General features: G+C 46.3%; 2 protein-coding genes across 4 annotated transcripts in view; both read right to left on the bottom strand.

The window, feature by feature from the left end:
* Positions 1-17,787, bottom strand: part of LOC126518482 (solute carrier family 53 member 1) — a 400,674-nt gene that overhangs the window by 55,539 nt on the left and 327,348 nt on the right. For all 3 annotated transcript variants that reach the window (XM_055065054.2, XM_055065055.2, XM_050168268.3), the window contains exons 11-12: positions 14,248-14,417; positions 133-266 (exon numbers count right to left, since the gene is read on the bottom strand). In XM_055065054.2, the coding sequence (XP_054921029.1) occupies positions 133-266; positions 14,248-14,417 (304 nt within the window). The remainder of the gene's footprint in view (positions 1-132; positions 267-14,247; positions 14,418-17,787) is intronic.
* Positions 5,241-7,602, bottom strand: LOC140215528 (uncharacterized). Its single transcript, XM_072286027.1, has 3 exons — positions 6,900-7,602; positions 6,046-6,803; positions 5,241-5,849 (listed from the first exon to the last, which is right to left on the bottom strand). The coding sequence occupies exons 1-3, from the start codon at positions 7,600-7,602 to the stop codon at positions 5,241-5,243; spliced, it is 2,070 nt and encodes a 689-aa protein (XP_072142128.1).

Below are 17,787 nucleotides of genomic sequence, written 5' to 3'. Positions count from 1 at the left end.
TAAACTTAAGAAGGCCACATGGTGACTGCAATCAAAGCTGACGGCTACACTGTGTATGCATATGCTAGTCTCTCAAGCTCATAGTGATGATAACGGTAATGATGACAAAAAAGGGTAAACAACCGGGCACACCTGAAGACCTCGAGCGGCGCGAGGATGGTGACCATAAGGTCCGAATGGATGACACCGAGCTCCGTTAGGGACACTGACAATGTCCATCCAAAGCGCAGTGCCAGGTCCGTCAAGATGGCAAAGTAGTAGTAGCCCTGAAAAAGTACAAAAGCAGGATGTTTCACACAGAAAGCACAGAATACAGAGGAGGATTCAACCATTTCAGGCCCAAAATTATCTTATTTTAGTACATTATGCAACACACTGAATCTACAGCAAGCAATGTATCCAAAGTCCTTCAGCACGAAATCTTGAGTCCACAGTATTGACATGCTCTTGAAAGAGCCATGACACCGTCAACTCCCAAATTGGAGCTTTATACTGCAATGAAAAGTACAGGTGCCCTTTTGAAGGTGAATACTTTTGAATACTTTTTCATGGTGCCCCATGAATTTAGTATTGTGCCTCAAATAAATTTTCTCTTTGGTGTTCCTTTCCCCATGCTTTAGGGTAGCTCAGGGTTCAGCTGTCGTACACAAGGGTTGCTATTTATTTCCTTTGTATGATAGAGGCAGCTCAACAAGCCTTGCTTTTTTATCATTTTTTCGCCAGTGAGCTGGTCGCCAACAGATCGTCCCGTCCATAGCGATATAGCTTTGAAGGAAGCTTTGTATCATACAAATATTAGGCCAGTGTTAGAATATGCTTGCGCAGCATGGGACCCCTTCACAAAAGTTCTTGAGGATAAGTTAGGGCGTGTTCAGAAAAGGGCTGCAAGATTCGTCACGGGCATCTATCACTACAAAATTAGAGGTTCGCAAACAAGGTAAAATCTGGGGTGGAAGTTGCTGTCCACATGCAGAAAAATAATCACGTTAAAACTTTTACACAACATTAACAGCGGTAACACAGATATCGATAAGAACATATATTTAAAATAACCTCATTATTAGTCTAAGAGACGCGACAATCCCAAGAAAATAAGGGCCTACCAAGGTCGTATTAATGTATCGTCTTCATTCTTTCCGCAAACAATTGCAGAATGGAATTTGCTCCTGGATGAGATAGCGTCTGCATCCAATTTTTCATCTGCCATAGAGAACTTTACATGAATCTGTTCTAGACAATATTTCCAGTGTGCTGTTTTATGCATTGTGTAACAAATTTTATAATCAGATGTTTTTGGTATTGGATGTGTTGTCTTTCTCTCTAATTACGATGATTGTATTTTTAATACCATAACTGACATGATGCTGTTTTTCGCGAAGTTCAATCTTTGACCTTTATGTTTGTAATTAACCCCCCTACAATAATGCCCAACTTAGGCGCTGTAGGTATTTGTAATAAATAAATAAATAAATAAATAAATAAATAAATAAATAGCTGGCACTCTTTATCCTCAATAGCCGCTCCTATGTTTGTGAGATTGTGTGCACAGCCATTGCACTGAGTCAAAACAAAACTACTGATTGCCACAACCACTGTAGATGAAACCTCGGCTGCTATCGATGAGATCTTGGACAGCGAACATGCAGTTCTGAAGGCATGCGGCTGACACTCACACCAAGTCAAAACGAAGCAACTGTTTTCCGCCGCTGCTGCAGACGAAACAGCAGCGGCAGACTGCAGTCGCTATTGATGTGATCATGGACAGCGACTACAGTCATACAGGCATGCAACGAATGCTGTCTGATGCCCAGGAAAAAAAAAAAAAAACAGGGTTGTGTGAATACAAAATTTTCACTTTCGAAGCAAATTACAATAATAAAAACCAAGTGTGAATTGAATAGAATATTTTTTTAATATAAATACTATTGGTTTTGCGAAAATGCAATTTCTTTTTTTTCAAGAGCAAAAAGTACGAAATAAAAGAAAAAAAAAAAGCAACAAAGCAAATAATCTAAAGGAAAATTATGCTTTGTGGTCAAGCTGACTTAAAGACATGGCAACAGCCATTTTTTGGAGGTTCAAATATTTCGAACAGTAAAAGTGCTTTTCAAATCGAATTGAATACTAGCAAATTTGAATATTCGTACACTGCTACAAAAAAGAAAAAGCAAGAATAGGTACAAATATGCACAAATTGTTCTGGCATTTCTGTGGTTCACGAACGATTTTTGCTGATGACTATAGCGATGTGGACTCTGCCACTTTGTTTCGATTGGGCGATAGTGCCACTTTTCCTCCTTTGCGTCACACATTTGCAGTGCTCTGCACTTGCCGAACTCTGAGAGTTGTTCAAATGAACCAGTGTGCAACCAACTATGTTGAAATTAATGAGTAATTTCATTATACAATGCATACACCTGCTAGGACGAGAAGATGAGTAAAAATAATTAGATTTTCCTAATTAATGAGGGTTGAATTAACAAGGCTTTACTGTACCTTTGTTTTTGTTCCCCATCACTTCCTCGCATCCAAGTGCAAGTTTTCATTAAAAACGTTATCTAAAGAATGAAAGGTGCCGTTGCAGCAAAACAGATACCAGTCACATGCCATTCCGAAACTACGAGCGCAGCTGCTGCCATTTTTGCTTGGAGAGTGTTGAGGGTAGCTGAGCAGCTAAGCTGAGGGATCTGCATGCCGACAGCCCTGCCCCAAGAGACCAACAGACACCAATCGCATCCAGCCAGACACTGCTGCTCCCGCCCAGGAACTTGCTTTATTACAACAAATCATAAGCGCCCTGGCGCCATCTATGTTAAGCATGGCACACTACACAAAGCTTGCGATATATGGTGGGACACCAGTGGATGCTGCATACGATAACGAAGTAAGTGTTCTAGTTGGCTGAAAGTGGAAACTACTGCTGCGTGGTGGCATTTTGTAAAGGTCTTGCCATTATGACAGCAGCATCAGCCACACACATGTCGACAGGTGCAAAGTTAAGTTTTTTATTGCACTTCAGCCGAAAAAGTCCAAAGTCCAAAAGGCAATGCCGTCGCAAACTATTATCAGCAACGAGATAAATGAAGCATCAATAAACCATGATTTCTCGATAATGGCCACCAAACCTTTGCAATTTTGCGTGGCAGCGGCACGCCGTAGTGCGTTCACGCCGACTCTGGCTGCAGAATTGACAGCAATGATAAGATAGCAACACTTGCGCAGCTGAGATAAAGCGCAAAAGTGCAACCGAACTGAGCCCATGAAAGTGCGACCGAACTGGGTGCACGGCAGCGACCCCCACTCAAGTCCAACCACAATGAAGATATGACCGTTGAGATATGCAAGCACCGCAAGCAGATTTCAGAAGCCACGAAGGAAGTCACTCGCATTCAACCATGCTAGGGTACCCATGCTTTCAAGGCACATTTAAAGCATACTTCAGCATTGTCGCGTGGTTAGTGCCGCACGGGGCATGAGCACGCAGGGACGGACCGAAACGTATCGCCTCTTGCTTGGACGAAAAGGGAATGCCCCTTCTTTATTGGGCCCGAACATATATAGAGACAGACACACACAGGTCACCGGAGGCGCCACACTCTGGTGGCAGCCTAACAAACAGGGCTGAACTGTGGCGACCTCTACATCTCCCCCCCTTGAAGCGTTGGAGTTTAGACGGTAGAGATTCAGGAAGCCAAACACGTCAAAAGTTTGACAAGTTCAAACGGCGCGGCAGAACAATAGGCCGGCTGTAATGTGTTCGTGTCACACCATCACTGCGGTCCCTGGCTGCAGGGGACTGTTGCACAGACTGTCCGAGGGGGACCGTTGATTCCACGATGTTGGCAGGCCGAGGTTCCTGACAGCGAACTTGCTGCAGTGGTGGTGGTTCCTCTCTGGAGGCTGTAGGCCCAAAAGGCACTAGGTGACGTCGGTTGCGCTGTAGGGTGCCACCTCGCTCCGTTTCGACCACGTAGCTTCTTGGTCTTTGCCCCGGACTGAGGACCGTAGCCTGCACTTGATCAGGTCGCACCCAGACACGCTGACCTGTTTGGAGTGGTGGTAAGTCTCGAGCTCCGTGATGCCTGTTGTAGTTGCCGGTCTGCTTCTGCTTGTAAGCCATATTCTTGGCAACGACGTCTTTCGTTGGCGGCCAGTTGGGGCATAGCTGGGAGTCTTGCTTTGGGACTCTGGTTCTGAGTTGACGTCCCATCAACAGCTGGGCCGGACTAAAGCCGTCGACTCCTGGAGTATCCCGATAGCTGAGCAGAGCCAGATAAGGATCCTTTGACTTGCGAAACAGGTCCTTGACAGTACGCACCATCCTCTCCGCCTCTCCGTTCGATTGAGCATAGTGTGGACTGCTGGTCCTGTGGTTAAAGCCGTATGACGCTGCAAACGCTGCGAACTCTTGCGACGAGAGTGGTGGGCCGTTGTCTGACCTGACTTCTTGCGGGATTCCATGGCGGGCAAAGATGGATTTGAGAGCGTCAATGACTGCCTGAGCTGTCGTGCTCCTCAGGGTCACCACCTCAGGGAACCTTGAGTAATAGTCCACCACCAGGATGAACGTCGGGCCGTTGAGGTGGAACAAGTCCATTCCAAGAAATTCCCAGGGATGTCCAGGTAGGGCTGTGGAGGGCAGGGGCTCGGCAAAGTTCACGCGGGTGGAAGCGCACTGTTCACAGTTGGCAACGAGAGAGGCGATGTCTGTCGAGATACCAGGCCACCAAACTGACTCCCGAGCTAGGGCTTTGGTCCTGTTGATGCCCTGATGACCTTCGTGCGACACCGTCAAGATCGCTGGCCGAAGGGATGATGGGATGACTATCCGGGCGCCTTTCAGCAGAACACTGTCGCAGACAGAGAGCTCGTCTGCCACAGAGGCGTACTTTAAGAGGTGCAGTGGTATTGTGGTCTTTTTAGGCCAACCATTCTGGCAGTAGGAAGCGAGGCCTTTGCACTCGCCATCGGACTCTTGTGCCTGTCGCACGTTTTTAGGGCTGAGTGGCAAGACTTCCGACGTGCAGCTGACTACCTGTGCTGCAAAAAGTTCGATAGTGTCCAGAGGAGTGGGTGGCTTGTAGGTGATGCGCGACAACGTATCGGCTGTGGCTAGCAGCTTTCCTGGCACATGCAGCATACGGAACTGGTATCGCATGGTCTTCAGCCGTAGTCTCTGAATACGAGGCGGCAACAGGTCCTGTTCCATCTTGCCGAGAAGTGAAATGAGTGGCAGGTGGTCACTCGACGCCGAAGGGGATGCCACGGACGAACTCATCGAACCTTTGGATAGCCCACATCGTTGCCAAAGCTTCTTTTTCAGTCTGGCTGCAACGCTGCTCGGTATCGGTCATTGACCTCGAAGCGAACGCGACTGGGCGGCGCTCTCCTGAGGGTTGCATTTGTAGCAAAACTGCGGCGAGTCCGAATGAGCTTGTGTCTGCAGACACCGTAGTGGCGTACGACGGGTGGTACTTGGCCATGGACCTGTCTGACGTCAAGAGTTCCTTGATTTTCTCGAATGCTGCCTTTTGCTCATGCTGCCACACCCAACTCGCAGACTTGTTCAGTAACGCTCTGATGGGAGCTGTGACGTCCGAGATGTGTGGCAAGAATCTGGCAAGATGATTCACCATTCCGAGCAGTCTTATAACGCCGGCGACGTCCGTTGGAGCTTCCATGGCTTTGACTGCTTCGACCTTGCCCGGATCTGGCCTGATGCCCTGTGCTGAGACGACAACTCCGAGGAAGGAGACCTCGGGTACCCCAAAACGACACTTGTCCTGGTTCAATGTGATGCCTGCCTTTGCAAGGCGAGATAGCACCTGGCTCAGTCTGGCGTCACGTTCCTGGCGGGTGCGTCCAAAAACCAAAATATCGTCTATCATATTGGCGACTCCTTCTTAGCCCGCCAGGATTCTTGCCCTCTGCTTTTGGAAGTACTCTGGTGCGGAGGTAATGCCAAAGGGGAGCCGGCAGAAGCAGTATCGGCCATATGGGGTGATGAATGTCGTAAGCTCTTGGGAATCTTTGGTGAAAGCTTGCGGTCGCGTCCAGCTTCGAAAAAACTGTTGCATCGCCGAGGAGGCCAAGGACTTGCTCGACAGTTGGCAGAATATGTCGTTCACGGAGGATGACTTTGTTTAGTTGAGTCAAGTCGACGCAGAGGCGGTAGGAACCATTGCCTTTCCGGACGACGACGAGACCTGAGCACCATGGTGTTGGCTTGTCGACCCTATGGATCACGCCTGCGCTTTCCAATTTGTCCAGCTCGCGGCGGACGATCTTGAGCAGCGGGATGGAGATCCTGCGAGGTACGCTTAGCGAGAAAGGTACAGCATCAGGTTTCAACCGGATGTTGTACTCGTCCTTGAGAGTGCCCAATCCATTGAAGAGCTCGGCGGGCAGCGCCGCTTTTGAAGTCTTGAGTTGATCAAGAAACCGAACTACTTGGAGGGCTTGGAGCGCTGGCAGTCCCAGAAGAGGCACAGTGGGAGACTGGATCACGTAGAGGAGCTGACAGCTTGTTTTCCCTTGCCACTGAAGTCGTGCCACATACAAGCCCAGCACGCGCAGTGGCTGTCCTCCCGGGCCAGTGAGCAGAGTGTCGACTTGGTCGAGTTTGGCAGGCAAGGTAGGAAAGTCACTGGGAACAGCAGATACTTCAGCTCTGGAGTCAACCTTGAACTGCGCTGTGTAGTCGTCAACGGTGACGTCGACGAACTTTGTCGAGGCGGGCGTCGCGACGGCATGCAGGTGAACGGAGCTGAGCTTGCACTGCTTGAACTTCCGCGAGCGGCATACTTCGGCAAAGTGGCCTTTCTATTTGCAGAAGTTGCAGGTGGAGCGACGGGCTGGGCAGTCTGAACGTCGATGAGGCGCACGGCCGCAGAATTCACATGTGGACGGCTCGCGTGAGCGCTCTGCTTGCGGCTGCGGCGAGCGAGGCTTAGCGCCGGAGCGACGACGAGAGGGGAACTTGTTAGCTTTTGCGGCGTCGAGGTTCAGCTCGCGAGAGTGCTCGGTGCGGTTCTGGGGCAACGCCTTTTCCCTGTCGGCGTCTTCGGATTGACGGGCTTGTGTCCAGGCGTCCTGTAGTGTCAACTTCGCGTTCCGGCACAGCTGGTCCGAGAGACGGGAGTCGCGGAGGCCGACGACGAACCGGTCGCGTGCGAGCCTTTCCTCGACAGCAGCAGACTGATAGTTACAGCGCTTAACCATCCTGCGCAGTTCTGCGTAGTACGTGTCGACGCTTTCGTCGGGCAGCTGAACACGTCTGTGGAACCGTGACGACTCGTAAAGCTCGTTTGCCGGGTGCACGAAGTGCTCGGTGAAGCGGGAGGCAACAGCTTGGTATGAAGCGAGCGACTGGGCGTCGAGCGAGAAAGTCTCGAGAAGCAGGCAGGCCTCCGGGCCCATGCAGTACAGTAGCGAGCGTACCTGCATGTCTTCCGACGCTTGCGTCAGTCCTGAAACCCCTGCGTAGTCTTCGCAGCGGCTGAGCCATGTCGCCCACGTTGGCGGGTTCGCGAAGTCGAACGGTGCCGGCGGCTGGAAGCTGACGCCGTACAGTTTCGGCGGCTCGCCGGTCTCGAGGGACATCTTGGTGCCTTTCTCTGAGGTGAGGACTAAGGCAGGGGGGCGTTATCCGGCCACTTCTGACACCATGTCGCGTGGTTAGTGCCGCGCGGGGCACGAGCACGCAGGGACGGACCAAAACGTACCGCCTCTTGCTTGGACGAAAAGGGAATGCCCCTTCTTTATTGGGCCCGAACATATATAGAGAAAGACACACACAGGTCACAGGGGGCGCCACACTCTGGTGGCAGCCTAACAAACAGGGCTGAACTGTGGCGAGCTCTACAAGGATGAAACAGTACAGCGTACAGTGGCCTTTGAGGTAGCACCAGTGCTATTTTGCAGTGCAGTTTAATAAGCAAGGTCGGAAAATCGTGAATACAGTAACATGTGGTCGTTATAGCTGATAAATTGTTATGTATGGGATCGTTATAAGTGGGTTTAACTGTATTTTCTTTCCCCCTAATAGTGATCAGACCTGCAACTCAGCGCCACGAGCGGTAGCCTGGTTTACATCCAACCGCAGATGCCAGATGTTCCCTAGCGCTAGCTAGTGCCACCTGCTGAAAGTTGGTATCCTACCATGTTTTCTTTGTCAGTTTGATTGTTGGTTGTGTTGACATGTGTAGGAAGTGATCGGACTGCTAGTGAGTGTCGCATGGGCTGGTACAAAAGCTACACTGCCGGCTTCAAGTCCAAAGCCATTGCATATGCTTTGAAGAATGGCAATCACACATCAGGAAGGCACTTCGGCATTGATGAAGTATGCAACCACTATTGGAAATGGCAGCATGAAAAGTTAAAGGCTACCAGCAACACATGCCGTGCTTACTGCCAACTGAAGACCAGCCGCCACCTGCAGGTTTTGAAAAAGCAATGCTTGAACACGTATGAAGACTCCGGAGCGATGGCAGCGCTGTGTCAATTGAAATGATACAGAACAAGACTCGCTTACATGCAAGAAAACAGTCCATTCCGGCTGCACACATCAAGGTGAGCAATGGCTGGACAATGCGCTTCCTGTGGCAGCACAAGCTTTTAGAACGAAGGATGATGTGTCAGCTGCTGCCTTCCAATACGAAAAAAAATTGTAGATTTGCCTTGGTTCGTGATCATCTTCTGATGCCAAGAGCTAAAATTAAGAGGCAGCCAGAGGAACCTTTGTGCATGTGGGTCCTAGAGGTATGGAGGATGACTTCTGATGGTGCAGTTGTAAAAAACTATCAAAACAACTGACAGCTCAAAATAGCTTGACACCACTGAGGTCGTCCCTGTTATGGGACGACACTATTGAAGTTGAAGCTACTGAAGAGGCGGCTGAAACTGCAAATTTTCCGCACACAGACTCCGATTTGGAATGAGTGTTTTCTAGCTAAGAAAATAAGACTCAGCCTGTTCCCATAATCTATCTCTATGTGATTCATCAGTAGCTTCTTTTTCGACATAATCATAGCATATCGTATATTATCGTGTCATAGCATATTGACACGTGTACTTATCTTTATCGGGCGGCCACGTTTCGCCGCCTAACAAATGTTATCGCACAGCTCAAGACGCGCCTGCATGTAAAAGAAGTTTCTGGAATGTTATCAATGGTTCCCTCCACTGTCTTTCACTGCAACTTGTGTAATCTGATTACATGTATACGCGACGCGAATAGTGTAGAACTTTGTGGAAGACACGCGGGTCCCAGCGGTTAATCTGGAACATTCGACGATCGCCGACCGTGTTCGCTGCTATCGTTGTGCTATAAGTGTAGCCTGTCTTGTGGGCACAGGTTCACCCAATAAAAGTTAGTTTTGTCGTTCACAGTATTGCTACCGTGTTCTTCAACGTCACCACCACGTGACAATATTGTATATAGCCAGGCAAGGGAACAAGAGTTCAGGATCGCCAGACAGCCTCTAGAGTCTGTGAAGGAGTTTGTCTACCTAGGTCAATTACTCACAGAGAACCCTGATCATGAGAAGGAAACTTACAGAAGAATAAAAATGGGTTGGAGCGTATACGGCAGACATTGTCGGCTCCTGACTGGAAGCTTGCCATTATCACTGAAAAGAACGGTGTACAATCAGCGCATTTTACCGGTGCTAACATACGGGGCAGAAACTTAGAGTCTTACAAAGACACTTGAGAACAAGTTAAGGACTGCGCAAAGAGCGATCGAATGAAGAATGTTAGGCGTAACGTTAAGAGGCAAAGAGAGCAGTGTGGATTAGAGAGCAAATGGAGATACGTGATATTCTAATTGAAATTAAGAGGAATAATTGGAGCTGGGCAGGTCATGTAATGCGTAGGTTAGATAACCGGTGAACCATAAGGGTTACAGAATGGGTGACAAGAGAAGGGAAGCACAGTCGAGGACAACAAAAGACTAGGTGGAGCGATGAAATTAGGAAATTTGCGGGCGTTTGTTGGAATCGATTGGCACAGGACAGGGGTAATTGGAAATCGCAGGGAGGAGCCTTCGTCCTGCAGTGGACATGAAAATAGGCTGGTGATGATGATGATGATATTAAGGCTTGTTAGTGACCATGGAAAAAATTCCCTCAGAAAAGCGTCCCACATAATGCACGTACCCCTCAACAAGTCTTGGAAAAAAAAGAAGGAAGATAAAGAGAAGTATTCAATGTGAAAGTAAATGCGGTATTCCTATTGTAGCTTGTTAAAGATAAGTACTGCTGATTGAGTGTGCAAATGAAATTAGTCTTGAGAGGGCACAACTGTTCTTTCATTTACACAGTTACACAGAACGTTTGAAATCATCCAAGGCAGTTGTTTCTGTGAAACTACCTCTTACATAGTTCGTTCTTGTGAGCTCTGAAAAAAGTAAAAAAATTATGGTGAAAAACTTATGTTCCTACGCTTTATTTCAGGATTTCTGTGCAGCACTGTGGAAGCTACAAGCTTCTCGACCTATCTGGGGGTTGAACACATCTTAAAGGTGCCTTTCTGCACCTTGTCTGCTAGCGGCGAGCGCTGCAGCACAGGCAGCGGCAGCATCTACGAAGACTGCAACTTCGCAGAAACAATGGCTGTTATGATAGCAGCGGTGGAAAATTTGTTCTATATTCACTCTGACACCAAAAAGAAGTGAATCTTCAAGACATTTTGAGGCACACAGGAGAAGGAGGGTTGCAGAAACGGTGGAAGCAGAAGGAGCACTCGGCCAGCAGGCAGCATGGTATGCTGCCATCTTTTGATTTTTCCTGTAACATCCACTTGTACACGGTGTGCTCGCTGACATTCGCAAGTGCAGCCGTTCTCGTCACTAGAATTTGTGCACATTTATTGCACTCCTTCTGCACTATTCCAAGTATTTCGTATTTCAATGCCAACTTATTCGTTCCTTTGGCATAAAAGAGCAACATGGAACAATACTACACAAGCAAGTCTACGGATGCCATTTTTGCGAAGGATTAAGAGGATTTGTTGTGGCTGTGCCGACTACGTGTATGAATTTAGCCACTGTCAGAACAATAACAGTTGAAATCGGTTATATCGAACTTGAAAAAAGAACGCCCCCCAGTTTGATATAGGGCATAATTGGACATGCCGTATTTACTCGTATAATGATCGCACTCGCGTAATGATCGCACCCCTGAATTTTGTCATCAAAATTCGATTTTTTTTTCTTTCCCATGTAATGATCGCACCCTGAACTTGTCGCAGCTATATGTCGTGTGCCAAGTCTAGCTAATGATGATCGCGCTTACCATCTGTCAAATGCTACGCCAACGACTCTTGAGGGCATACCAAGTTTCACCACTAACAATTCATTTATTCCCGAACTGGAAATGACTGGAACCATCTCCCTGCCTTCATGGCTGCGATCACAGACGTCAACAAATTTAAGAAAACTGCCGCCGATTTTGTATGCCCCTCCTCTCTGTAATGCCTCTGGCCCTGAGAGTACTGAAGTAAATAAATAAATAAATAAAAGCGGTCCGTACGCACCCAACATTCTTAAGCAGATGCCCCATTTCATTCCTTTCATCACTTTCCGCACTTCCATGAAAAAAAAGAAAGCCTACAACCAAACTCGCCTCTGCTTTATTATTTGTAGGCTTCATAATGGTTTTGGTTAACAACAACAACACAAAGGGCACCTTTCGATTCTTCTCGTCTGCATTCGTGAGCACGCAACAGATCGCGAGCGGCAACGATAGTGGCCACGTTTACACTGATACGTTAGAAGTGTACCCTATTCATACTCCGCCACTTGTAACGCAGCTAAGATATTCGCCCACCCTTAGCGGAAACGTGCCGTATTAGGATAGCAGTGAACAAATGCCGCAGTTTCCGCAGCATGCCCGTCATGTGTCTTTATGTCACTGGCACCTAAGCGCGCCCATCTCTGTTTCTGTCCCCTCAAAGTGGACATGGCTATGTTATTGTCACAAACTTGCCGATATTAACGATATTATTCATTACTGATATGGAAAAACTGCTTCAATGCGCATTCGGTGCGTTCAGCTTGCCCCGCAGGCCACCATTTTTGTTTTGGTGTCCCACACGGACAGTGGCAGCCGCCTGCTTGTCATCCTGCAGCAAATGCGGGGTGAAAAAAGAAAATGTTCCTTTTCGTGGGAAATTTAACCCGCGTAATTATTGATCGCACCCCTGAATTTGCGTCAAATTTTTTTAGAAAAAAGTGCGATCATTATGCGAGTAAATATGGTAAGCCTGCTAAAGAATTGGACATCATAAAAGCACATACCATTTACAAAAGCACTTTATTGATGAAACTAGCTTAGTTTCGCATGAAATAGTCGTGTGTCTTCTGCTTGGGCAACTTCGCTGCCTGTGACAGCATGCACATCTCCACATTGTCTAAAGAGTTGGAGCAGCTGAAGCCACAACCTTCCACATTCACGCAGAAGCGCCAGATTAGTGCGAGTGCTCCAATCACCTCGGAGGATGTGGGTGAAGGGTTGGCATTGTTTTCCTCATTGTGCCCGCTTTCACTTGAGTTCGGTACGATGTCGACAATGTAGTCTTCGTTGTCGGGCTCTCCTGTGGTCACGGCACAGCCATCTGCACTCACAAACTTGTCGGCCGTTGATCCATCAATGACTTCCAGAAATTGTGACAAGTCGCTCCAAACTTCGGCGACACCGGCAATGGCTTCGTCACACTGATGAGCATTTTCAGAGTCATCACCGGGCACGCAGAAACTGGCACGTCTGAAGCAGTTTCGGATAAACCACTTGTACATGGCCGCCTCGATGTCGCAGCCATGTGTATGCGTCGGGCGCCACATGGGCACCGGGTGATTTTTCCGCCTTAGCCCTAATCTTCCCTTTACTTTTCAATATCATGCTGAGAGTGCCCCTTGGAATCTTGTACGCTGCGACGACATCCAACTTGTTACCGCGTTCCGACTCGAATTATGATTTTGAGCTTCATAGCGAAAGGCAAATTCAGTGCGCTTTGTGCTAGCCATCAAGGCAAGCATGCGGGAGAAGGCCCACAAGGCACAAATACAACAAATGAGGAAAGCAGCGAGGCAACTCGGACTTGCACCATCTTGAACGACGAGGGCACAAAAGCCTCTGAATGGCTGTCTGAGCAAGTGCTGCAAGCGGGCCAGGATAATTTCTTGCAGGGGGGTGTCGCTGACTCGCTCAACGCGGTGTGGACACAGCAGGGAGCGCAGGTGGATGGAGCCGTGCCACAGGGCTAAACCACTTTTGGGATGTGTCGGCAGATTTCCCCGGCGCCGCAAGGGAAAACCAACTTCTGTGGGCACTTTTGCACCGCTTGACATTCAATATATCGAGAGTCACTGCTATTTTTGTTCAACATAAACGTAACTTTTGCTATATATACTCATAGTAACTATACCGTGTTCAGAAATTGTTTGACTGTAATTGTTTGTACTTTTTAAATGCAAATGAATGTCTGGATGGCAGCATTGCATTTATTTTTTTGTTCTCTTCATGTTTTTATTCGAACAAGTGGTAAACGTTTTTTTTTCTTTTTTTTTTTTCACTCTCTCATTGACAAACTATAGCAGGAAGTTTTCTGGTCTGCGTGTGTGTATATGTATATTATATGTACTCTGAATGTATGAATGAATCTGTGCCTGTTGCCAAGAAAAGGGGTAAGGACCTAGTCAAGCTGCTGTTTTGCAGCTTTTTGTTCTTGCCCTAGCATTATTTTTCTGCTGTAAAAAAAAAAAAAACAATGCTGAAATAAAATGAAATTAAAAGAACATGAAAAACTGTTTTCAGTATCATGGAGCCTCAATAAACCACCCTGTGACCAGCGGAGAAGCTTCCAAGTAAACGCCTGCCGACAGGACCACTTGTCAAGGCCATTTGGTAGCACAAAGGGTTCCGAACTGTGGCACTACATCTCGCTGCACAAGACTCTGCGCTCGCAGAACTACTGAAACGGAGTATACATGCTTGTGCACCGTGACTGCATCGCTCTCAACCATGTTTATTGCGTCCCCAAAATTGTAGACACTTTAGGCCTCATTCCCAAAGAACAAGGCCTCATGCAAGACGAGGTCAATTGTTAGTCAACCACATGTGCATGTACTTTCCCTGTCTTTGACACTGTTCCATAAATAAGACTTCTTTTTCTGCATTTCCTGAGGAGTACCCACGGGCATTGTGGCTATAAGGTGAGCAAGCGAGTCAAGTCGCGTGAAGCACTCACCGAGGAGGAGTAGACAATCTCCTCGCGCAGGAAGCGGTTCTCGCCGGCATTGGAATCAAACAGACCCCAGTCCATCCTGATGTCCCAAGTGTAGGTGAAGCACGAGCTGACCACTGCCGACAGGATCCACAGGATGAAGAATGGGTGGCTGCTCGACGATGGGTAGCTGTCTGCACGGGGGCATAAGCATGTACAGAGGAGGACTCATTAAATGGATTTTCAACCACTATGGTAGCTCATTCAATGTGGCAAAGCCTTGTTGCTGCAACCACAGCATCAGCCTAATTATGCTTACAGTGCAAGGCTAAACGTAAAGAGGTACAAGAAACAACATGGAGGTTATGTGTGGCAATGTAAATTTCAATAAAGTACAGTTGAAAGTCCAGTGTCCGTCCGTGCCTAACGCCTTTTCCTTGTGTGCGCATCCTTTGTGTTTCGCTGGTACCCCCTTCTTCAAGTTCATCATGCACCAACTGGCGCAAGAGCTTGCGCTAAAACAACACCAAGAATGCTGACTTCCACCTGAGAAGCGACTGAACTGTGTTTCTCTAGTTTTCGTTTTGGTGTTTTCATGGCACAGTCACATATGTGTGTTCTTTCTGCGAATAAGATCACTTGGAAGTCAACGCTGTTCATGTTGTTTTCTCTGGCTACATTTAACCTTTCTCTGTAAGTACATAGCAGACCCTCGTTATAATGAAATCACTTTATTCAAAGTTTTTTGTGGTCTGGCATTACTATGACTCTTTTATAGCGCCCATCCTCTTAACAAAATACCACTTACAACCAAGTCAACTTGCAGTCCCGATGACTTCGTTGTAACAAGGGTTTACTGTATTTAGTACAACTCACCAACAAGGTCAAACTTTTATGTTGCACTGCATCAGGATGCAAACATGGTGAAACAAATGAAAAGAAAATTAAATTCTGTGTTTGTTCTTGTGCCAAAACCACGATATCATTACGAAGTACGCCACAGTGGAGGAGTATCACTTAATTTTGACCCTCTGGGGTTCTTCAACATGCATCTAAACATAAGCACACAAGCGTTTTTGCCCACATTGAAATGCGACCGCACACGGCCAGGAATTGAACCCGCAACCTCGTGCTTAGCAGCCCAACGCCACGAAGTTACCGCAGTGGGCAACGAACAAAACAAACAACGTCAAGACCAAGCACAGAGTGCAGAAATGCCATTCAACACATTTCCCCAAGGTCTCGGATAAAGAATGGTTTTAGACAGGCCTATGCTAAGCAGCCTCTGCAATGATCAGCAACATTCTCCTGCTTTTGTACAACACAATCCTTTGATGAGAGAAAAGGAACAGTGACCTTAGATGCAAGATTGCTTTTCTTTTTTTTGTAACACAGACTGTTCAAAGCAGTGTGGCACAAAGACGTTAATTGTTGCTCCATAATGAAAGCATCTTATGCATTCCCGAGATTCCGGCAGAGGAGTAGCATATACAATGTAGTAAGCATTTGTCTCTCAATTCCTTGACATTTCTTGCCTTGTGCCAAGTTTTCCTCCACATCTTTGCATTTTTTCTTCTGTGTTCTGCTACGTACTGCATGCCTGCCAACTTGTAAACTACCAAATTCGTAAAAATCTTGCAGACATGACAGGAGGAGGAGGAAGAATGGAGGGGGAATATGTTTTTGAATGTCTGCCCTGAACACACTTTTTGTGGGATACATAAACCGTTTATTAATGACGATTTACCTTTAGACTTAATACTTAAAGCAGAAGCAGCAAAGAACTTGGAACAGCACAGACTGACAAGCAACACATCTTTTTTAGATCACAGTGACGTTTTCAAAGACTTCGCTGTAGCTGATCGGGCCTGTTTTAAGAACCTATGCGAATAAATTTGCTTGAAGCAATTACCTCTGGCAAATGCAGCCTTGGGCTGGCATAAAGGTATTTATTCAAAATACCTTACAGGCCCGAAGAATGGGCATTGCGTAAGGGAAAAAAAAAATTTTACACCATATAAAGAGCAAACAATTATACAAAATTATACAATTATACAATGCTTTGTTAATAATAACACAACGAAGAATCAAGTTTACACAAACTCTAAAATTCTAATATAAAAGAAAAAAAGCATACAAGAATCAACGCAGGCAAGAAGTTTCTTTTTTTTTTAAGTAAGAAATAAATGTTTATGTCGTGATAGAATTTTTCTTTGTTCGCTTCAGCTACCAGGATATCAGGAAGGTCGTTCCACGACAGGTGACACGTGGAAGCGCAGATGAGTTAAAAGCATCGGTTTTGCCGTAGATGCACGTGAAAGAAAGATGATTATGCAATCTTCGTGAGGTGAATGGAGAAACTTGCAGAGGTATTGGTGATGGCCTCGGTCCGTGAACGTACTTGTGAAACAGCAATAGAAGTGCTACATCACGACGAGTGTTCAAAGAAGGAATTGATAGAATGTTTTTCATTTGCGTTATACTTTCGATACATTTGTAATCTTGTGAAATGAATATATCATCATAATATTTTGTATCTTTTTTTCCCCCATATTGTGCATCCCAAATTTCAACACCTTATTGTTCGTTACACTTGATCAAATATTAAGAGGAAGCTTTAGCTCGGGCCCAACTCCGACGCGGCCTATTCAAATACATGTAAAAACGCAAAAACGTTTTTTTGAGATAACCCCTGGACCGATTTTAATGAAATTTGTTGCATTTGAGAGAGAAAGTTAAATTCTAGTGACTGTTGGAAGCGGAATTTTGATTTAGGGCTTTAATTTTGTTAAAAGGATTTTCAAAAATTCAGACGTTTGAAAAAAATAGAAGCACGAAGTTTGCAAGCTAATAGCTCTGCATCAAGAACAGATATCGCGATTCTGTAAACGGCATCCATTAGACCATTCAAAGCAGACAAATTTGATGGGTCAGTTTGCATCTTACGTGAATTTGTTACGTTGTTTACGAAGGTTCTGCAAAAGTTGTAATTACACATTACTCCATTTTTTGAGGTTCATGCGTAACATATCAGTTTTGTCCGCTTTAGATGTGCTATCAGGTACAATTCACAGAATTGCGATATCATTTTTTCTTGCTGAGTTACGGAGTTGTAAACTTGATAGTTTCGTTTTCTGAAAATTTGCGATTTTTGCCAAATTTTTATAACAATTTGACGACCTAAATCGAAAATTCGAGACCAACAGTCACTAGATTTTAAGCTTTTCTTTTAAATGCAGCAAACCACGTCAAATTTGGTGCACTGGTTGCCGAGAAAAACGAATTCTCCTTTTACATGTATTTAGATAGGAGCACCCGAGCTAAAGCTTCCTCTTAAGAACATTTTATATTAAGCCTAAATACATAAATTTTATGAGAAATTAGGGAGAGTTAGCAGATATGCTACTGCCATACACGCTGTGTGATATCTGTTTATTTAGAGTACACACTAGGCTACATAACTAAGAACTACATAAAAGGAGTGCCTTTCATAGGGACAGATCAACAAGAGGAGGCAGGTTAGTGGCTGTACTGGTAAAGAAAAATGTGCCAGTCACTCTTGCG

Source organism: Dermacentor andersoni, chromosome 1 (genome assembly GCF_023375885.2).
Source record: "Dermacentor andersoni chromosome 1, qqDerAnde1_hic_scaffold, whole genome shotgun sequence".
NCBI classification, from domain to species: Eukaryota; Metazoa; Arthropoda; class Arachnida; order Ixodida; family Ixodidae; genus Dermacentor; species Dermacentor andersoni.
The sequence above is the reverse complement of the archived record's forward strand: the minus strand, read 5'-3'. Positions and strand labels throughout refer to the sequence as shown.

What these genes read in the sequence shown, in the direction of transcription:
- LOC140215528 (XM_072286027.1), bottom strand. Translation starts at nt 7,602, where the DNA reads ATGTCCCTCGAGACCGGCGAGCCGCCGAAACTGTACGGCGTCAGCTTC. An exon ending in CTCACGCGAGCCGTCCACAT is followed by an intron (nt 6,804 to 6,899) that starts GTGAATTCTGCG and finishes ACTTTGCCGAAG; the next exon opens with TATGCCGCTCGCGGAAGTTC. An exon ending in TTTCGAAGCTGGACGCGACC is followed by an intron (nt 5,850 to 6,045) that starts GCAAGCTTTCAC and finishes CGCACCCGCCAG; the next exon opens with GAACGTGACGCCAGACTGAG.